Source organism: Camelus ferus, chromosome 3 (genome assembly GCF_009834535.1).
Source record: "Camelus ferus isolate YT-003-E chromosome 3, BCGSAC_Cfer_1.0, whole genome shotgun sequence".
Taxonomy (NCBI): Eukaryota; Metazoa; Chordata; class Mammalia; order Artiodactyla; family Camelidae; genus Camelus; species Camelus ferus.
This window is the reverse complement of record NC_045698.1, coordinates 50,772,880-50,795,652: the sequence shown is the minus strand read 5'-3', so window position 1 is coordinate 50,795,652 and position 22,773 is coordinate 50,772,880. Positions and strand designations below refer to the sequence as shown.

The following is a 22,773-nucleotide window of genomic DNA, read 5'->3' as shown; positions in this document are numbered from 1 at the left end:
CACACCCCAAGCAGCTAACCATCATGAACTACATCACCCAGGTTCCCCTGACCGCTGCGTGGTGGTTAAAATCAGGAGCAACAGGAGGCAAGAGATCAGAGGGTGGGAGGAGAGGAGGTCTGTATTCCTTCCCCCACCAGCTCGGAGCCTGGGGTGGTAACAGCTTCCCCTAATTGCTAGACCCTGGGGCGCATCACCAGTTCTAGTTGGTTCCCTTAACCCTGGCCACCCTTCTGCAAGTGCTCTTCAGCTAAATCCTTAAACTGGCCTTCCTGCTATGCTCTAAAGATACAATACAATTTTATTCCCAAAAGATACCAAGCAGACTTTCAGGTTTATTAATACAGGTTACATACATTTTTTAAAAAAGAACGTTAAAAACAGTGACATAATATTTTGTAAGTACATACTGATAATATAGTAATGATAGTCTTATTAAGTCAGAGGTATTTTAATATAAAAGAATGAATAAACAGTGACAGTATATTTCCACTGAGTTGGATAAAATGAATACAGTAACTAAATTAATGCAGTCAATGTTAGCTTCTACTTATAACACATACATAGATGTAAATTATTCCATGGCTGTTGGAAACAGTTTGCTCTTTTCAATAGGTAAGTATTTGCCTTTTTGTCTGTTTAAAATGCCAACATTTTTTCATAAGGAAAAAAGATCTATTTCAACCTAATTTTCAAATTATTTTGTCAAATACATGAGGGTATTCTGTACTTGACACTCATCATGGGGTTGAAAAATGCTTTTAAAATCATCTCATTAAATCTTAAGAAAAGTGGATGGGAAATACCGAGTAAGTTTCCTGGATTTCAAAGCCAACTCCATTTTCTTCTATCATTTCTAATCAGACTGATGTAATCGATTCGCCTTTAAAAATTTGATTTGAGCAATGTATTGATAAAGCATTTGTAAGTAAATAGTGTCCAACTAAGACAGATTTTCTTAAAAGTCCAATTAGGACTTATTTTTAAAAACACACTTCCTGTACTGTATTATGTTCTCAACTCAAGTTATAACCATAGGAAGCAGTAACCCAAATATTCAAACATCTTCACCTGCCAGGCCTTGATTATGTGCAACTTGCTTGGTGACATCTGGCTGAAAACTCTTCTTTACATAATGACGTGTTTCCTTTACACGTATCACACTCTAAGTATCTATCTACTTTGTTCTTCTGAAGAGCAGGTTTCAGTTTTACTCAATTCCACTCGCCCAGCACCCATCCGAGTGCCCAGAGCACAGGAGGGGTGTGTTTGCTGCAGGGGTGTTTCCATCTGAGAACGGTCTTTGTAGCATAACTCCTGGAAGTGAACAGGGCCTTCTTTCTCCATTCTTAAAACAGGCAGAGAAATCTTTTATAGTCATTATCTCTTGACATAGCACATCCTACTTCGCCAGCTTCTAATGAGCATGATAAGTTCATGGCCAGCCTTTGAGGGAATCCCAGGAGGAGACAGCGAACATGTGGTCCTGATCCCTCTGCTCTCTGAACTGGCCCAGTCTTGTCCCTACCGCTTGGAGTCCTCCATCCAGGGGCAGGTTGCTTTGAAAGCCAACCTAAGGTCACTGGTGAGACCTCTGCTCATTCTTGGTTTACACATATGGTGTGTAAAACAGGAAAATGCTACCCACAGCATATGTTTTCATCTGTTTTAATATTTTTAGGTTTCAAACTTTGATATGTTTCAAATGAAAAACAGCAAAACTTCTACACACAGACAGGACTAAGTCTCAGCCCTCAATAACTTAAACATCGCCGTTGAACAATTTCAAAATACACTTATTTGCAAAAGCTATGTAAGTCCATACGACAGAACACCTCACTATTGACGGACATCTGCAGAATTTCAGGGCTAAACTTCACCAAACTAAACTTTGCATATTAAATCAGAAAGCCAGAGTTTATTTCCATTATCTCTGGTGGAAAAAAAAGAGGGTTTCAAAGTGCCTATTCTATACTGCACTGCAAACAATACAAGTGTGTATACACACACACACACACACACACACACACACACCCCTATAATAAGGCATCTAAATACATCAAAAAGCAACATTCAGTTCTTGTTGTAGCACTGGCAATGTTCTCTCGGAACATTCCTGTTATGTTTTCCTGTAACTAACAAATATGTATGCTTAATGGCTCTAGTAAGGAGGCATGCAAATCATACATCCGTTGTTTTAGATGGTACAGTAAATACTTTTTTTTGGCAGGGACTAAATAGAATCCTCAGGTTATTTGCTTTTTTCACCTTTTCTTTTTAACTCACTGTCGGTCCCCTTTCCTAAGTTAGCAGCTTCTTGTACATGCTGCTATTCAGGTTACTAGAGCAGGTATCCACTTTACTTGCCATCAGCTGACCGCTGCTGTTGTAACTGCTGGGATCCGAACTTTCTTTGCAGCATAAGATGCTGTAGAGGTACCTCTGGCACTCGGAGGAAGCGTAATAGTAAATCAAGGGGTCAATGCAGCAGCTGATGCTGCTGACACAGACACAGAGGAGGTAGGCGAAGTAGGCAGCCTCCGTCATGGAGTTACGGGAAAGGAATGCATAATGGAGAATCAGAAGGATGTTGGTGGGTCCGAAGCAAATGATGAAGATGCAGAAAACGGCAGCCGACAAGAACAATGCCCGGGACTTCTTGGTCTGGTTGGCCACCGTGGAAGAGCTAAGACAGTGAATGATGGACACGTAACAGACTGTGGAAATGGTCAACGGCACGAAAAAGAAGACAGCAGAGAAGGCGGAGAAGTAATAGGCGTAGAAGCCCTCGAGCAGCGTTTCGTTGAGCACGTCGTGACACGTGGTGATGTTGAGCCCCGGCACCTGGCTGGTCTGCTCCTTGAGCAGCAGAGGCACCACTCCCGCGATGGCCATGGCCCAGATGGCCAGACACGTGAAGGAAGCCCGCCCCAGAGTACGCCAGGACAGCGACTGGATGGGATACACCACAGCCAGAAACCGGTCAATGCTGATGACCGTCATGAGCATGATGGAGGCATACATGTTACAGTAGAACGCTGCAGTGACGAAGCGACACATCGCAGACCCAAAACTCCAGTCACTTCCGGAAAAGTAGTAGCTGATCTTAAATGGGAGCACAGACACGAAGAGCACGTCTGCTGTGGCCAAGTGCAGCATGTACACCACAGCCGGCTTCTTGACCTTCATCTTCAAGACGAACACGACAATGGCCATGATGTTTAGAGGAAGGCTTACTACGAACACGCCGGTGTAGACGGAGGGGATGAAGAGAGTCAGCCAGGTGCTGGTCAGATAGCCCAAGGCATCATTTGAGATGAACACGTGGGGTAATTTTTGAGGAGGATTGCTTTGATTGACGGAGCTTGATCTCCCTTCAGTGAACTCACTCTCATTTCTTTCCTCCTCATCCCTCAGTGGGATTGGTTCGAATCCACTGGGTAAATTCATGAGAAAAAATGACCGGACACGGAAAGTACTATTTGTTGTTTCTGGCTCTGAAAAATAAAATTAAAAACATGAATGAAAATGGCAAAAGGGACAAGGAGAGAGTACATTTTACTTTTGCTTTCTGTTTTCTTCCTAGGAGAGCAGATGGTAAAGAGCAGGAGATGTGCAAAGGATTACAGACTTTGTCAGGGGATTAGCTAACTCGGAGTTTTGTTTTGGCACAAGCAAATATTTTTCAAACTCTGCTCCCTGGAGGGACAGAGGTGAATGACATACTTTCCAAGTTCAACCCTGCAGACATCAGGACAGGCTGATGCAGAGGAAAAAAAGCCGTGACGTCTTTTCTATATGAGCCACTGTCTCTATACACAAACCACTCCTAGGCTATTTGACGTCTCTGTCCTCCATAGGCCTTCATGCATACATTTTCTCCATTTAGTTTGTGGCCATCCCTTGAAACTCATCCTTCCCAGTGGAAAAACCCACATAGACAGTTGAGGGGACTTCATTTATGTTATAAAGCTAGAGGCAAAATCGTGTGGGACCAGGGGTCCCATTTCCATGACCATTATGCATGTGACAGGAGCTTTCCTTACTATCTTTAGGGTGTTTACACAGGAGAATGACCCAAATCTCTCATCATATTTGGGTCCAAACTGCAGTCCCTCTGGTTATCTTCTAAATATAACTGCTAGGTACCTACCACTTTAGTCATCTTCCTGTTCCTTCCCCAGCAGGTCAGTGGAGAAGCAGATGCTCTAGGCCAGTGGCCTTCTTCAGCTCAGCTCCAAAGTGCTACGTGCATTGAGGGAGATGCCAGGCCAACCAAGCTCTTTTGAGTAGCAACCCAGGAGTTTAAAATAAAGGCTCAGAGGCAAAAGAGTCCTTCTTTTCTCACCCTCCTCCACCAAAAACACACATTTGTAATGTTCATCAAAGAAAGGCAACACTGAGCCACTGGAACTCAACCAGCTTTCCTTTCCCGGGAGTTTTGCTAACGTTCTGTCACGGAGGAGACTTGGACAAAGAGCCTTCACTGGGCCTCGGGAATTGGAGGAACCAGGGGAGAAGCCACAGGGGGAAAAGGATGAGGTTTCTATCACTGGGGGTGTTGACCACAAACGCTGGACCCACAGGCCACTCAGAAGTGGTGCTGTAAGTGGTGTAGTGAATGCTGGCTGGAAATTGGGTCAGTATAGTGCATTTTTAAGGCCTTTGGTTTTATTTTTCAGTAGTGAAGGCTTTCTGCAAACAAAAACTGACCCAAAGAAGCATTACACGATAAGAGAGAGATTTCTGATTCCATAAGGTCCTACCAGACCTGACCACCCTCTCGACAGAAATCACAAACTCTGGGTCCCTTTCCTCCCCCAAATCAATGACCTAAAGGCATTTAGGTTCACAGGGTGGTACTGGGGAGGGGAGGGATGGATCGTGAAAGAAAGGATGGCAACTGATAGGTTTCTTGTTTTCAGTGGCTTTTAGCTTAAGGCCAAAGTCAGTGCCACAAAAGATGGCTGAAACTCAGATCGAAAACCAGTCTCAGGGGCCTGAAGGATCAACCAGAGGGCCGAGGTCAGGGCCACCGACGTCCCTGGAAGGCGAGGAGAGGATCCCAGGAAAGAAGAAGAGAGGGAGAGGGAGCCCTGAATTCCAGCGTAAGCTCTGCCCCTGGCTCTGCCGATGCTAGGCCTGGCTAGGGCCTGCGTGCTTAGGGAGGGTGCGGAGCAGCTCTGCTAAACTTAAAAGAACTGAAGGGATAACTGAGCTTTTTGCTCAGAGAGGGAGAGGTTGCAGTTTCAGTTTGAGTCCAACCAAATTAGCTGCCTGCTAAAGCAATAACACCAAAATTCAAAATCACCCAATATAGAAAGAATCAGGCAAGTATGATCCATCTCAAGAAAAAAGGACAGTCAATGGAAACCAATCCCAAGAGGACCCGGATGTCAGAATTAACAGATAAGCATTTTAAAAGATGTGGTGCAACTATACTCCTGCGAAGTGAAGAAAATATTTCATTGAAATGAATGAAAAAAATAGAAAAAAAGCAATGAAACAAACCAATGGAAATTCTAGCTAGAAAATAAAATGCATTTTTCCAAAATGAAGAGCAACGCTAGGGAAGCACCAATGAGAGATGATAGAAGGCTCGGATGACCTCAGCAAGGTCATGAGTGGGTCCCCTGAGGTGAAGGGGTGGCCCGACAGACCCGTCACAGGACAAGGACAAACATGTGCAGTGGTGAGCCTCTGAGTGCACATACACACATCTAGACTGTTTCCCAGGGTGAGGAAGCGTTTCTGCTTCATCTTGGAGTCTCCAGTACCTCGCCCTGCACTTAAATTGGCTTTTCATCACAGATTTGCATTCTAATCCTGGCTCTACCAGGAGTCACTTAACCCCTCTGAACTCAGTCTCAGCATCATTAAAATGGGATCCCAGTGTCTGTCTGGCCTACAAATCTGGCAACTGGGAGCATCACATGTGAAATAGGACATATGTTCACTTTGTAAACTTCAAAAATCAATCAGTGTAAGAAATGATTATCCTTCCCCTCCCACTTCAATGTAGCTTGCTTTTTGCTCACTCTCAATGATTTTCTTTTATTTTTTAAATTTTAAAAGTTTTTTTCTAATTTTTTTCTTTTTCGGGGGAGGGGTTAGGTTTATTTATTTATTTATTTTTAATAGAGGTACTGGGGATTGAACCCAGGACCTTGTACATGCTAAGCAGGCACTCTACCACTGAGCTATAACCTTCCTGCCCTGTTATTTTAAATTAAAATGGAATCTGTATTCCTCTTCCCTCCCTAAACATTTAGCAATGTTTAGTTTTCCAGAGTGACACGGGACATGAGGGGCCTGTAAGGTACCTAGTCCCAGTGTTCAGAGCCGTAAATCAAATTTCACATTCACAGCCTTTTCTGCAAGTATTGCTTCCTTCCCCTTGCGACGCATCTAATTCACTCTGCATCGTGACCCTGGCACGTGGAGGCCCAACACTGGTACAGCGGCCCCAGTGGGAGGTGAGGCTACCCTTGAGGTCATGATGAATGTGTGGGAGCCGAAGAAGAGAATGAATGGGTTCTGGCATTTTCAGACCACAGAGATATGCATCCTCGAAAGCGCTGACCCACAGGAACCTTAAAATAATGCCCAACTCTCTGCTGCAGCTTTGGGAACCTGGTCAGATTAAGGACTCCCATCATGCACGGAGGGGAGAAAAGCACACGCGCACACACACGTGTTCACACAGTGGGGCGTCAAGACATTCCTGAGAGGAGTGACACCACTTGAAAACTACTGAACATTCATCACTAAGCTCTCAGAGGCTATCACTTGATCTGAAAGGCTTGACTCTAGTTAGTACTTTGGGAATAAGTATTTGTTTTCCAAAATTTCCTCCCTGGCTAGGCCTTCTTGGGCAGTACGGTGTTTAAGGTCAGAAGCGCTATACCCACTGGAATAGGAAATTTTTCTAGGCTGGAGCCCAGGAAGAATGCATAATCCCGTGATTAAATGTCATCGCCTAAGGTGTCACCTTTTCTTGCCACCACAGGTTTGGTATTTTGGCTTTTAAGAAATTAAAGAACAACAGTAAATTTTGTTTGTTTATTTAAATATATACCAGCATCAAAGAAAGAACAAAACCAATTCCAGGTGATTAAATGTATCTAACTAGCTCAAGCCCCTCAGGCTGAAATTTGAGTTTGGGTATCTTGCTTTTCCTCTGGTCCGAGCACAACTCATAGGTCAAGGAGAATGTGTACAAAAGGCTCTTGTAACTCATCTTCTGTGTTTTTATTGTTAAGCTGTGGTTTCAAAAAAAAAAAAAAAAAAAAGCTCAGGTCCTAAAATTGGTTCTTATGCTTCTTGTTAAGTTTCACCTAATTTAGGTATCTCCAAATGGCTTTAGAGTACTTCTGTTATTGAATATACCACATGGCTAATGAGTTTAAATGTGGACTAACTCTGGAGATTTTTAAAAATTAGTACGTCAGGCACAGTGCTTTCTCTGACGTTGATGAGATCTGGTCTGGAAGCAGAGTGGTGACCAGATGGTCTTTCCAGGTCCCACGTGATCCTGGGATACATACCATGTCAGCGTCCCACCACTTGCCAGCCTTGTTTCTGACTCAGAGGTCTGCCCTAGAGGACTCATGCTTTTGGGGAATTAATAAACTGGAAGTCCTAGGACCTTGTCCACATTCACACACCCAGCAGGATAGCTGTACCCTGCACTTCGCCGTGAGTGAATCAGCATTAGGGGCTAAAGAGAAATAAAGAAGAGGATGGTGGGAAGATGATACATACCAACTCCATCAAGTGGAAAACAGTAGCGTTACTGGAATCCACTGCTTCAAATGCAAATGCTTGCCACGGAAAGAAATGTTCTTTAAAGAAATGGCTGGTTACAGATTGCAGGGTGGGGGAGGAAATACACCAGATGGGCCTTGAATGTCTTTAAAGAACATTAGGGTCAGTTCGCAAACACTCTGAAGTCAATCCAAAGGGGCTCCCCATTGGCCGAAGATCATTAAAAGAACAATGATGGGAATGAATGGAAACACTAGAAACATGTCATAAATGTTAAGATCCACGAGTTCATAATGACGCTCAAAGGAAAGTAAAACTTTTTTGTCACCTTTAGAGGAAATGTAGGGTCTGAAAATCAGTAAATAAAGGAAAGATTCAAGCATTTATCTTGCCTTTTCTAGTACATATTTCAGGGAAACCAGTCAATGAGGGAAGTTTCTTTAGAAAGCAATTCCAGGTTATAAGCACAGGAACACTAACAGATTTAGAAACACCTCTTAAAGCTCTTAGTGAAAGAATGAATTTAGCTCAATGATCATCAGTGGCTGTGAAAACCATTGGGTGAAAGGATGGGTGATGGGGAACTTTCTAATGGCTGGATGAAGCTGACAACACGCGAGTCCGCTGAGTAACCTTAAGATCTCAAAAATAGAGACAACTGGAGGTGATGGAACAGGAAGAACATAGCAGCACTGCTGAGGAAGTCTTGCAAAAAAAACCCAAATTTGAATCAGGGTTAGCTCCCATGATGTACCACAGTACAGTAAACGCAGAGGAAAGAAGGGCATGGTGGGCACCCTACAAGATGCAGCTGGCCAGGCCCAGGATGCAGGGAAGTCTAGAAGACCAATGACAGAGTTTCTTTGATAAACAGACTTTAAAAAAGAGAAGGGAAGCCATTACAGATTAAAAGAGATTTAAGAGCTATAGCAGCCTGATGCAATGGTGGGCGTTGTTTGATTCTGATTCAAATAAACCGACTGTAAAAAGCATTAAGAGACAGTGAAATGTGAACACTGACTGAATAGTACATGGCACTAAGAAATTGTTCAGGTGTTCATCATGGTATTGTGGTTGTGTGAAAAAAAGAGTTCTTATCTCTAAGGATATGTACCAATGTATTTATGGATGAAATGATATAGTGTCTGGGATTTGCTCTAAAACTGTCCATTTGGGGAGGAGGAAAGTGAGGGCATAGATAAAACAGGCTATAAAGGGTAACTGTACTGTTCACTTTTGGATATGTTTGAAAATCTCCATAATGAAAAGTGAAAAAAAAAAAGAACAAATATTTTATGCACATTTACTTGCCACTAGAAACAAAGGACAATGGTTTTTGTTTTGTCTTAGTTTTGAAGGGGAAAAAGTTCTTGAACATTTGTGTCAACATAGTTTTACACTGAGAGAATTGATTTGATACCAAATCCTCAAAGGCTTTTCTGGAATATGGAAGAGTTGGTGTTTAAAGAACACTTAACATTTGTTGAGCACCTACTATGTGCCAGCTACTTCGCTTACCTTACCTCCTGTAACTCTAACATTTTTACGAGATAGGCCCCTCATTTTATGGACAACATGGAAGCACAGAGAGGCTAAGTAAGTAATCCACAGTCACCCAGCTAGAAAGTGGAGGAAGCAGGACCTGAACCCAGATCTGCCTGGGTCTAAAACTCATACCCTTTGAAACACATACCACATAACCCTGTCTCTTTAAAAAAACTTGTGAATTCAGGACCTAAAAGAGTACTTTTTTTTCCTCTGAGTATTTCACTTAACAATGAATCTGCCCACCCTTTTTAACTAGAGCAGGCAGCACACGGCCACACGGACACACAAGTGAAGCTGATGACCGGCACAGCTGTTGCTTGGGAACTCAGGAGTCCTGCTGACCTTGGCTTCACACCCACCACATGCCAGCAACCCAGTCCTCACAGACAGGACGGATGTACTAGAGACACATTCAAGGACAAAACCGAGAAAAAAATCTTCAAAATACTGTTGGAGATGAGGCAGAAGCAAGAGCAAGTGAACAAAAATCTATGTTGTGGAAAAGCCAGAATTAAAGATAAAATAAATACAGAATTAAGAAGAGGTTGCCAGTGTCTAAGGCTCCTCTCCCATCCCATGGCCTGGAGCAGGGACTCAGCAGAAGGCGCAGGAAGGCAAGTCTGGGAGGAGGCGAGGAGAGGGCAGGTTACAGGAAGTAAAGACAATCAGAAAATCTAAATGTCGGTGCACCTGAGGCCAGAGCAGGCACTGAGAAGTGTGTGGGCCCCTCCTGAAGGCAGGGCCTGACGCGTGGGGTCGGAACACTGACGCGAGGGCCTCTCTGGGGAGGACTCTGAGTCCCCCCTGTGCTCCAGGCCTGTTCTCCACCACGTTCCCAGCCCAGGCCCCAGCTCCCTGCAAATGCTGCCGTCTACTCTCCCAGACCCTAAGTTAAAAGGAAAACTAACTCACAGTAAAGGGTTTTAATAATCACCAACCCCTCTGGAACCAAGCTGTCTCCATCCCCAACCCCACCCAAGTCCTACTGCAGATTGTAACGTGAACTCAAACAAAGTCTGTTTTAGATATAATACAAACCATCACAAACAGCACTTCCTGGAAAGCAGGACTCTTCCCGTAAAGCCAATAAGGCCCTCAGGTCTGCTGCCTGCGGAGCAATGCACTGCACCTGCTGTACTAGGTTTTAAATGATGGCAGAGACTTGACAGTGGTTATGAAATCAACGTACAGGACTGTGAGGAGCATTAAAAAAATGGAATGTGCAGAAAACATTGGTGCGCATAGCACGCGGTAAAGGTGAGCACTGGTTGATGAAACCTGTTTCTGTACACTGCAGACCAGGCGTATTTACCGCACACACATTCACTATTGTGTCGTCATGTAAAGCGCATCTCTTACAGGTCCTACTGCTGGTTAGCAAAGAAGAAAATACTGGAAACATCCCTTTACAAGACCATAATACCTGATTTCTAACCCACCATAGACTTGAAGTATAAATAGATTAGATTAGATTACATCCTTCCCTAAAGTTCAATAAATGTGTTTTGAAGTGCAAATTATAGATTATTCCTGTTATTTCCAACAGCAAGTTCTTTTGATAGCAAATAAATGTATAAAGGCCTGTAGAGCCTTTCAAGTGGTGAGACATCATTGGATGCCTTGGGATGGAGGAAAAGGAGGTGTAACTTCATGGGTTTTTCTAAGTACCGTCACAGGGTCAGTGTGGGAGAGGGTGTTTGGGGGAAGCTCAGCCTAGAAAGAAAGAGAGAAAGAGCTATATATTCTGACAGTTTCAGGCATAAGCAAGAGAGGGTGGAAGGCAGAATGAAAGAAACCACAAAACAAGGAAACAGAAAATTCTCATCGTTGAAACTGAATCCTCGATACTAGCATCGTAGTCAAAATAAACCAAGGCCGGGTTCCTAGTGAGGCTCCTGGGGTATCTTGGGGAGTATCCTGTAGCAAACCCAGGGTCCTGGTGACTCCATGGTCTCAGTGGAATTCCAGAGCAGGCTCAGCTGAGTTCCAGTTTGCCAGGGTGACAAGGATTGGGGTGACCTGACTGAGGGAGGAGAGAAGGGGCAGAAAAGAGCACAGGGCAGACAACCAGCCAGAAGCACTTTGGAAAAGGAGCCAACTCAGAGCTGCTGAGAAACACTGGTCCACGCAGACATGAAGGGCTGGGAAATGCTGAGCCAGAGAGATGGAGGGAGGGCTGGAATGGCCACTAGCAGAGACGCCATGGGAAGACTCCTGAGAAATGGCAAATGCCTCAAAAACTGCCCTCAAAAAGAGGAGCAATGGTCACATTGGCAGAGAGCTGACCATCATGATATGTCCTATAAAGATAAAGAGCCACATCCACTAAGGAAGGAAGGAAGGAAGGAATGAAATAATGAGTGGATGAGAAAGAGAGAGAAGCAAGAAAGGAAAGGTGGAAGGAATTCAGATAGAGACTGCAGTAGAAAATTACTTGCTGACTCATAAGAAATTTGACTTCCAGGGGTTTCTGGTGGCCTTAAAGCAGCATCACTGTCCAGTTTTGTGTCTTCTGTTGGGCTTCAGACCACAGTCTCCCAGTAACAGCCAATTAATTGGCTCGGGCTTTGACACAGACTATGACACTTGACACGCATTCCTTTTCTTCTCTCCCTCCCAAAGTGGTCCCAGCATCCAGCATAGATAAATCAGCCAATGTTATTCAGCTATCTTTCTGTCTACACCAGTGCTGTACATCTTAGGATGCACCATTCAGGTTGATGAGGCAGTAAGAAGTGTGGCAGAAACAAGTCTTCACTTGCTAAAAGAGGCCAAAAATCTTTCCCGGGGGGGCCACTGTGAGGAAAGGTGATGACCATAGATGCCACATTTGTATAAACCTATTCTCTACCCCACCATCCAAATTGCAACCAAAAGTTTGTGTTCTTAAGAGCTTGTCCCACAATAAAATTACTAAGTGATATCTGACATCAGTGTCACCATACACTGATGGAGTTCTCCATGCATCCCCAGACACCCCAGGAGATAAGGCTCACATTATCCAGACACAGGCCAGCAGTTGCTGCAGAACTCTGGGCTCCTGTGTGGGGCTCTGAATTTTCCCAGAAGCATCACCTCAAAACTCACCCTGAGCAAAGACAGAGAATAGAGAAAAGGATGTCTCTATCACCTCTTAATTTCCATGCGCCCACACTCTGGTGTGAAAACAACAGTGTACACACTCTTTCACAGATGAGAAAAACACCTAGAATTTGTTTGTGTGAAAAAAAGGGGGTGCTGAAAGCTTAAAAAGTACGATCGCTATAAAGAAATAAAAACATTTTCTCCCTCACTTTCTAAATAGCATCTTTAAAAACAACCTCTCTGCTCTGCTTTTCTTAGGGAGGTTGGAAAATACATTTATTTATTTGCTCAAATAGCCGGATACTTAAAAATACTACACTATTAGTAATAACTGTATTCTAGGTGAGCAACCTCTTCCTGGCACCAGATCAAAAACTGAAATGCTGAAATTCCATAGGGTCTGAGAGAGTTCTGAGGCAGGGATCTCTTAACTCACTGGGAAGACGAGGGTCCAGATAACAAACAAACAAAGCCTCCCAGCCGCCACGACTGCCTCGTGGCCACCCGGTTATCGCCCTGCGCCCGGCTCCATGAGCAGCTCCCGCACACAAGGCCCGTGCCAGGGGCCGCTGCTGCTGATTTTCTACTAAACGTGCCAAGCAACCAAGCTTTTCGCTACACCACTTTTTTCGCCTGTAAAACGTGCAAGAAAAACAATTCAAACAAAACAAAACTTAAGCGGGAGCTCGGTTCCCCACCTCATCTTGAAAAGACCGGAACGTTTGTTGGTGGAGCAACGTGAAACCCTTTCTTTTTGGGGTAGTTCTGGAAGAAACAGGCCACACAGTGACAACAAATGCAACGAGGAACCTCAGGCTTCGCCCAAGAAAATCCGACCCACTCCTCCTCCATATCCAGCACTGCCACAGGCCGGCTGCATCCTCCAAAACCGAGCGCAAAGGGACATCAGCTGGGCCCCAAGTCGGGTGGGACGGGCACCCCACCTGGATATGAATGGGGGAGGCTCTGATCTCAGCCCAAACGTCTGTCTGGCTCCCAGACGACGCGGTGGCAGAAGGTGCGGTTAGGGGCACCCACTGGGTCCCCGCGCGTTGTCCCTTATCCTCCAGCTTCCCCATTCTGGCCGGGGCCCCTGCTGCGGGCTCGAGGGAAGGCTGGGAGGAAATGCCGGCGGCAGCTCTTACCTGCCTTTTGGCCTGGGGTGCGGGCCGACAGCAGAGGGCCGCAAAGACTGAGCCCCGCGGCGACCACCAGCAGCCACCGCGGCCCCATTGTCCGGGGGCTCGGCGCGCTCGGCGCGGCGCTGCTGCGGGAGTCTGGCCGCGCCGCCGGGAGGCTCGGGCTGCAAGCTGTCCCTCCTCGCGCGGGGTCCAGCGAGGGGCCGGGCCGGGCCGGGCGGGCAGAGAGCTCGCTGCCGCTGGGCAGGAAGAGACGGCTCGGTGTCGCCCGGCGGCTCGGCGAGTCTGGCGGCGCTGCGCAGGACAAGGGGCGCTGGGCGCGGGGCGCGGGCGGGGGCGGGGCGCGCGGGCGCCGGGCCGGAAAGGGCGCCCCCCAGCGCCAAGGTGCGCCTCCACACGGCCGCCGCCCGCCAGTCCCGTCGCTAGGCTGACCTCCCGGCTCCGCCACCTGGCCGCCCGCCCAGCGCCCCAGTTGAAGGCCACTGCCCCGCGGGGGAACCCAAGAAAGACGTTGTTTCCTTGGTCTTCGCCTTTGATCTGCGAAGCTATCAGTAACTGATTCTGGTGTGGTCCTTGGAACGGGCCGCTCGGCCTCTCCTTATTCTCCCGGGGAGCAAAGACGTTAGCAGAGAACCTTGGATCAGGGATGCGCCCCAGGAGCCCTCCCTGCCCCCAGGGCCAGGCACTGGACCTCAGGCCCAGCGCTGCGGCCCTTTATCTTTGAAAGTGACTTCTGTTTTGTCATTTGAGAATAGTGGATTGAAACGTTTACACTGTAGCGACAGAGTTGTCCGCTGATGAGAAGGGGCTTCCAGGTTTGAGCAGAATTCTTAGTATTTCTCATTCGCTTCTCTTTATTTCGCCACTTCGATATTTCATACGTGGAGCACATATTTCATCGACAAGCTGACTGCGAGTGGAACTAATCATCTGGTACCAAGAGCAGCTGCTTCTCCCTCGTGCTCCGGCACGGCTGCAACTTTTTCCCTTTAACAAGAGCTCTCAGCTCAGCCGCGCGCTGGAACTACCTGCGCGGCTTTGTCCAGGAGGTGAGCGGACTAGGTGTTCCCTACGCCCCGCGCAGTACTGGGCGCCTCCTGCGAAAGGGATGCCCGGAGAGCGAAGTGCCCAGGTTAACTCGTAAGGGCGCTCACACTTCCCCGTACCTGTTAACAGAGTGGCCGAATTCAAGTCAGGCCAGGGAACACTCGAGCCTGTGGCTAAGGGCCCCCTGGAGGGCAGCGGCGCTGAAGCTCCGCAAGGAGGCTGATTATTTTGCTTAGAGAGCATTATCTAGTGAGCACGTCTTTCAGACCGCAAAGGGAAATAGGTCCCCTCAACTGAACATTTCTGGGAAAGTTTACCCGCAGCCCCTTCTCCTCCCAGATGTGGGGGTGTGTCCTGCACCCTGTGGCTGATAAACTGTTACTGAGAGTCACTGGTCATGGAATTGAGACGAACACGGACGATGTCATTCCCTTCAACCAGTGGAGAAAATACAGAAGAGACCATTTCCTTCTTATTTCCCTCATTATCGTCAGAGCACAGAAGTTGCTCATTTACAGAATAATCCAATTAAATGACTGCTATTAAAAAAATTTCCCTCTTCATTCTCCAAGGAAAACATAACCAAGAGTAGATGTGAACTATTAAGATTATTTATTTCTCCACTCTCTATTAACATTCTATTTATATTTTATCAACCCTAAGATGCCTCTGATTTTAAAACATTATTTGAATTTATGTACCACGAACAAGAAAAAAATGCTGCCAATTAAATCATTGCTTGTAAGAAACATCTCAATTTCAGGATTGTTTAAACATGAGGAAAGGACACCTTGAGACAGGAGGGAAGGGGGCAGGGCACAGCCACTCGAGGAATGACAGCAATTTAACACCAAAATAGTAGAAGATTCACCAAAATGGTGGAAGATTCAACTCCTAGTTGGCTTTGAGGATTAAGAGGTTTGACTTCTAGGAGAACTTGAGCTTCATTATATGCTCATTGTAACAGCGTGATAAGTAACATGTCCACAGGCGCGTGACAGTCCCAAGGATAACCGCAAAAGGCCAAAGAATGGGCAGTGGCCCAGTTCCTGGGAATCCCAGCCTCCTCCCCAGAGTAGTTGAAATGGTCCCACTTGTAGGCGTGTGAAGCTGCTGAGCCCATAAAAACTGACACCACCACTCCTAGCGCCCTTTTCTTCACTCCCTCCTCTTTGGAGATGACCCACACTCTGTCTATGGAGTGTGTACCTACTTTTATTTTAACCTAAGCACCCAATTCCCACACCTCTTTCCTTGCCTTTCTCTTGCCTTACACTCTATGCAGTATGTTTCTCTCTAAATAAATCTGCCTTTACTCAACTGTGGCTCAAGCTTGAATTCTTTCCTGTGTGAAGCCAGGGACCCACACGTGGCGGGCATGTCCCAGGGGCTAAACCTAGACCCCCTCCTCAAGCCTGACATCCATTTTCCTGCATCATCTCAGAATCAATGAAATAGAGTGTAAAGTATAAAAGTAATTAATACATGTGGCAAAATATTATAATGGTTCAAGAATACAAAATGAAAAGTAAAAGCCTTCCCTTCTAAGAACCCCATCTCCATAATGACCACTGTTAAAAGTTTCTATCCATCATTCAAGAAATTGTAATCACATACAAGTATATACATATATATAGCCTTAAGATAAAAAATGGAATAATACTCTGACCACATTTTTAAATTTTGTGTTTCATTGGTGGAAAATGTTTTTTAACCATTTTATAAAACTAAAGTTTAAAAGGATTTTTTTTTTTTGCTTAGTTCTTAAAACAGAATGTACCTCTATTGATGGAAAGAGGCTGCTGAAAAAATGCAATGCTTAAATTCTTTTTGCATATTACCTAAAGTACCCTTTAGAGTGGGGCTGAAATACAATGAGCAAGTGAGGAGAATGGAACAGAATGAGGTATTTCTTCTTCACTTCAGTGTTTTCTAAAGATTGTGGATTGCTAACTGAACAGCCACCAAAAACTGAACTTACCTTCAAAAACTTTAGCATGCTCAAGTGCAGATTCCTGGACCCCATCTCAGACCTATGAAATCAGATTCTACATTTTTACAAGCACCCTCAGGTGATGGTAGTGTCTGAGGGTTTCCAGACCAAAGTTTTGAGTAACAACGTTCTAAGACGGGGTTCTCAAACTTTAGCATAGACCAGAATGATCTGGGAGACTTGTTAAACCCCAGTGCTAAGCTTCATCGCCAGAGTTCTACATTCGGTCAATCTGGGATACAGGCTGAAAATTAGCATTTTAAACCAGTTCCCAGATGACGCGCTGAGGCCACTGTGGACACACTTTGAAAACCACTGCCCTGAGAGGGAAAAAGAGCTGAACAAGATTCCATATAGTTTGTATTACTTTCTTTAATTTACACAATGTTTCAAACACAGAAAACTCCAGGGCCTAATACAACACCTATGGCATTACAAAAAAAAAAATTTATTTATATATATATCTTATATAGTCTAAGCTTTCTTGCTACCCTTTTTAGATTCCATTCTTTTTTCCTGTCTGAAAGAGTAACGTTCTCATCCACATTTTTGCACTTTTAGTACATTTGTGTTTCCTCCCAATTTGTTTTATTTTTAGTATTGCTTTGTATGTTTTAATATTTACACAAAGTAACATACTCTAGGAATACTTCTGCAGTTTACATTTTTTTAAGATTTACCTGTTTGATACATGTATATCTATTTTTTAAACTATAATATTTCCTTGTAATATATATCACATTTTATTCTTCTCAAGCTATTTTATCTAAGTTTTATCCCCACTTTTATTACCAACATAACTTATTTTTGCTTTATTTTCCCTTAATGAATCTGACCAAAGGTTGGAAATGATCATTTCCATATGTACATCTTTTTGTTTTGTTGCTTTTATCATTAATTTTTAATTTTTATTTTTTAACATTTTTTATTGATTTATAATCATTTTACAATGCTGTGTCAAATTATCATTTATTTTTAATGTCTTTAATTTTCATACAGGCTTTTGATTATTTCCTTCCACTTTCTTAGAATTTACTCTTAATTCCCCTAACCATTTGAACTGATTGCTTAGCTTGTTAATTTTCATTTTTTCTCCCTGAAATGACCACTTCAGCTGCATTTTATAAATTTTGAAATGTACATATATGCAATTCTGGTCTAAATATTTTGTCAACTTCATTCTATCTTTTTCAATACCTAAGTTATTTAAATTTTTGACTGGCTTTTTGTGTGTGTGTGATTAATGTCTAATTTTGTGTTAGAGTCTATTGGTGCTCTGTTTTCTCTACATAAGTTTTTTATAATTTTTGTGTGCTCTTTAGAGTTTGTTGAAAAAGATAACAATGTCTCTACTTCATTTGTTCCATGTCACCCATACCTAAACCTTTTTGTTGACAGTTTTAGAGCATATTACCTAAAGTACCCTTTAGAGTGGGGCAGGTTCCCTGGAGTAGAAAATCCACCTAACCGGCGATGGCTACCCAACATGTTAATATTCCTCAGAAATGAAATCTCATGATTGCAGCATCATTCATACTGGAACCACTCGATACTGGCTCCCATCTTTCATTCTCTCTGTTTGAACTTGTCTGGCACCAACAGTATGAGCCATTAGCTATCCTCTCATAGTGTTGGTGGTATTTAGTAGTATTTTAAAGCAAATGCATTATCCAAATTGGTGAAAGTTTTAATCCCTAGATCCCCTGAAAGCAGTTTCAATTTAAACCCGTTAGATGACCTGCCTGCTTTCGCTCTTCCGTTACCACTCCTCTGTTTGAAGCCCTCCAAAGACAACACTATACCCCAAGAACTTGCTTTAATAATTTCCTTTCGGAAATTATATGAAATGAAATCAAGTTGTATTCGAATCCAACAGATTCTGTGCAGATATCTCCACATTTGTTTTTTTCAGCAAACAGCAGGTCTGTAATCAAGTTACAGGCTAACCAACAGGAGTTCTGTTTCCGCCTTTTGTTGATAAAAACCTGCGTTGGTATTTTGGGTTTAGAAGTAAAGTTAATCTTTTGTAATGGTTCAACAATCCATTTCCACTAATTATACCATGGACAAAATGGGAGAGTATCCCTGTGGTTTGGGGTGCTAAGAAAAGGTCAAATTCAGTACCTGTTAAAAAGAAAACAAAAACTTGTTTAAGTTACATAAGGTAAACCCAGTATCTTTCACTTCTCATATTTGTTCATTTCTTTCTGTGTTAGTCAGGGTTCTCTGGAGAAACAGAACCAATAGGATACACACACACACACACACACACTCTCTCACATATATAAGAATAGATTTTGGGTGGAGGGTATAGCTTAGTGGTAGACTGCATGCTTAGCATGCATGAGGTTCTGGGTTCAATCCCCAGCAGTTCCTCAATAAGAAATAAACCTAATTATCCCCGCCCCCCAAAACGCTAAAAATGAAAAAGAAGATTTATTGTAAGAATTGGCTTACTTGCTTACGGAGGCCAAGAAGTCCCACCATCTGCTGTTTGAAAGCTGGAGAATAGGAAAGCAGTGGTATAATTAATTAATTGAGTCCAAAGGCCTGAGAACCAGGGGAACTGATGGTGTAGCTCCCAGTCCAAGGACCCCTGAGAATTGGGGAGCTGATGGTGGAAGTCCCAGAGTCTGAAGGCTTGAGAACCAGGAACTCTGGTGTCCCATGAAAGGGGAAGATAAATAAATGTTCCAGCTCAAGGAGAGAGAATTCCCCTTTCCTGCATCTTTGTTCTATTTGGGCCCTCAACACATTCGATGATGCTTGCTCACGTTGGTAAGGGTGATCTTCTTTACTCATTTTGCAGGTTCAAATGATTATCTTTTCTGGAAATACCCTCACAGATATACCCAAAAATAATGTCATACTGGTTTCTGGGCATCCCTTAGCCAGGTCAAGTTGACACATAAAATTAACCTTCATACCTTCCAGTATATTTTACCTAAGAGATTTTATACTCTAAGGAAACAACAGTGAGGCACTCTAGAAAATCAATGTGAGCTATTTGGAGAGAGCATATGCATTGTTAAACTGAGAAAATCAGCAACTGTCCCAATCATACAAAGGCCAACCTAAAGTCATTACTGGGATTCCTGAGAGGCAGAGGTGGTGAAACAGAGCAGGACCCTGTGGGGGTCCTCCCTGGGACAAATCCCTTCTGTGTCCCCTGTTTCTTGTTTGTAGGAAATAGGCTTCATTCAGCCTGCTTGACCTTCCCTGAGTTCCAAAGGGCAGATTCAAACAGTTGCTAATCAGGGAAGGGAGGGAATGCAGAGACAAGGGAGAAACAGTCAAGAAAAAACAGTGCAGCCTTGGGGCAGAGTCCTGGTTCCTCCTCAAGGGATACACATAAAATATCTGTGAGTTCTTCTGCAGGAACCAAGGCTCCCACCTAGGTGGGGGATGGTAACTTCAGGCTGAGCACAAGATTCCTGAGCACCGCCCTCTTACCTCAGCACCAGCCAATCAGAAGAACGTCACACACCCGGCAGCCCCCACCCCACATTTTGTCTATAAAAACTTTCCCCGAAAACCATAGGGAGTTTGGAGTTTCTGAACGTGAGCTTCCCGTTCTCCTTGCTTGGTCTTGCAGTAAACTTTTCTCTGCTCCATACTCTAACATTTCGATTTGTTTGGCCTCACTGGGCCTCGAGCACATGAACTTGTGTTCAGAAAGAGTGGGGTCTGTCCCCTCAACCCACTGCCGGACCCCCCGTGGGGCCACCACCTCCACACCATTAACAAGGCACTGGCGGGCTCTACACCTACAGCAGTCTGTCCTTGCAGCTCAGAGGGCTCTAGCGTCACCTGTTACTAAGTCCTAGTTTCTGTAACAGAGGTGATGGATTTTTCTAAGTGCTGATCAGCAGTTAGACCACCCAATACTCACCAGAACCTCTCAAAATATAGACAACTTTCACCATTCAGAGTTGTGTGGTTTGCCTCTCGGAATGTGTGAGGACTACCACAAATCCTTACTTAACCACAGCCCAAGTCATAAAAATTACATCATGAACCTCTAATTAGGGCCCAACCACACACAGATATACCAACATACACATTACGGTTCTGGTCTTTCAGTGACAGAAGGGAGATGTGTATTAAACATCAAAATTCAAATGAGTAAATTTGAGATCTAATTGGCCTTATTCAAAGATTCAGGAATTAGGCAGCATCTCACTAACCATTAGGAGGGCACTCCAAGAGGGTTTTTCCAGGTAAGAGGAGGGTGGGGGCAAGAAGTTATTGGCAAAAGAAAAGAAAGGATTGTTTCAAGTCAGGTCATCTTTTTTTAGGGGAAGGGAGCCACAGTGGCCTTTGTCAGGCAGGTTACCTCAGGGTGGATCAGGAAATTTAAGACTATCTTAAAGGTTACATTTTGGGGAGGGGTTAAAACTGCTATATCAAGTCTTGGTTGCTGTCGGGGGAGGGGAGGCGTGGGGCGGGGGATGAATCCATTTTGGGCGTGTAATTTTTTTTTCAACATGTGTCATGCCAGACAAAGACCTCAGTGATTTGGTCTTTTCTCTACAGCACAAACTTCTAGAATACTAAAGTACGCACAGGCTTTCCCTCTCTTGGAGACCACTAGAGCACATCCTTTGAGAGTTGCCTGAGTCCTGTTAAGTACTTTTTGCCTTTTGTAAGTTCCAGGCACCAAAAAAGTGGAGTTTGGGGGAGCTTGGTTCCTCTCAACTTTCCAGAACGAAGACCATTTTTATAACGGTGGAAACATGATCAAACATATATCAAAGTACAGGAGTCAGCGATGCAAAAATCAAGTTATCCTTTCAATTGCTAAGTCTTTTAAAAGCAAAAAGAAATTTTTTTTTCTTATTCATGAGTGGGAAAGCAGCCCCGGGGAGGGAGCTGATGAAGGGGGGCAGTGTGTGCCACCCCAGACTGGCCTCTTTGGCGAAGCCTTATTCTGAGGAATTGCAGACCTAGGAGCAGCTCTGAGAACAGAAACCAAGTTACCCTTTGTGAGGGAAATTCACGTGAGAAAGGGGGCTTGGCAGGAAGAGCACTCTTTCTAAAGACCACTTTTTTTTTTTTCACTCCCTGAGAACTGCCCGCACCCCAACCCCTCAGCATCTTTGTCTTCAGCTGAAGGTAGTGTTTAAGGTAGTGGCTTGGGCCACGTGGGGGAGTTTTACTCAGTTTTCCTGGGCATCGCCTGTGTGTACATGCAGCATCCCTGTTAAGCAACTATTTGTTTTTTCCTCCTGTTAATCTTTAATTCCAGGGGGCCTCGATCAAGAACTCAAAGGTACGGGGAAAATTAAATTATTCTGCCTTTCCTACTACAGTGGCTCAGGGTTATAAAGAACAACTGTCCTCTGGCTTGGGTGAGGGGGTGGTTCAGTCCTCCAGGGAGAGGCACAGGCCTTGGCTGCAGCAATCTTTGTGCCCAGGCCCCCGCTGGCTTCTGGTCCAAGCTCCTTGTCCTCCTTACGTGGCTTCTTCTCAGGATCACTCATTCATGTCCCTTAAAGAGCTCAGACCAGTAGGGATTGGCAGTATCTTCAACAATAACCTTGTCCTGTGGGCCAACAGAGAGGAAGGACTGACAGCTTTCCTTGGGGGTGCTGGCGTGGTATAAAGACCTTTATCCATGCAAGTAACACTCACGCCTTCACTCAGTGTGGGAATTAGTTAAGACAAGCCCCTTTTAGAGACACTGAGAAAGGCTGGTTTTTGCCTCCAAACATCTTTCCCTAATTTTGGCTCCTCCTGTACATTTCCACTAAAAGCCTTTTCTGGACCACGAAGAGGGAAGCTTAACTTACCTCCTACCGCCTGTCGGTTCCTGTTGCTCGCCTAGTGCTAGCTGTAGGGAAGTGGGAGGTTTATTCTCAAGGTGAAGCTTAACTGTATGTTAATTTGATTCCTTTCCCAGAAATCTGTAGTAAGGGGAATGCATTTAAAAAAAAAAATCACATCTATAAACTGTTGAGACAACAAGCATTGTTTCAAGGTATTTACCTCTGTCAAAAATATGTATAGCCTGAAATAATCATGAGCCGATTCTACTTTTTAAACTTTGAATTTTCCAAATTCTGTCAGTCTTACCTTAAAGTTCATTGTGCCCGAAGAGCACAAGCTAACACAGCTTACTAGTACTTGGTAATCCCCATGGAAAATATAAGTCTGTTGAATGAACAGAATACAAAGTGCTGGGTTCGGGGGGTC

At 44.4% G+C, this 22,773-nt stretch overlaps 1 protein-coding gene across 2 annotated transcripts; it reads right to left on the bottom strand.

The window, feature by feature from the left end:
• Positions 1-317: 317 nt before the first annotated feature.
• On the bottom strand, positions 318-13,905 carry F2R (coagulation factor II thrombin receptor). Of its 2 annotated transcripts, none has more exons than XM_032474558.1 (2): positions 13,549-13,905; positions 318-3,497 (listed from the first exon to the last, which is right to left on the bottom strand). In XM_032474558.1, exon 2 carries the CDS (start codon positions 3,448-3,450, stop codon positions 2,302-2,304), a length of 1,149 nt encoding a protein of 382 aa, XP_032330449.1. In that variant the 5' UTR covers positions 3,451-3,497; positions 13,549-13,905; the 3' UTR covers positions 318-2,301. The 2 variants fall into 2 exon arrangements, with proteins under 2 accessions (XP_032330449.1, XP_032330440.1); XM_032474549.1 differs by having other exon boundaries at positions 13,545-13,770.
• Between the last annotated feature and the right edge of the window lie 8,868 nt (positions 13,906-22,773).

Bases quoted from the DNA above. Each gene is read 5' to 3' on its own strand.
- F2R (XM_032474549.1), bottom strand. From the start codon at position 13,632: ATGGGGCCGCGGTGGCTGCTGGTGGTCGCCGCGGGGCTCAGTCTTTGC. The intron at 3,498-13,544 runs GTAAGAGCTGCC...TTTATTTTTCAG, and splicing joins CACCCCAGGCCAAAAGGCAG to AGCCAGAAACAACAAATAGT.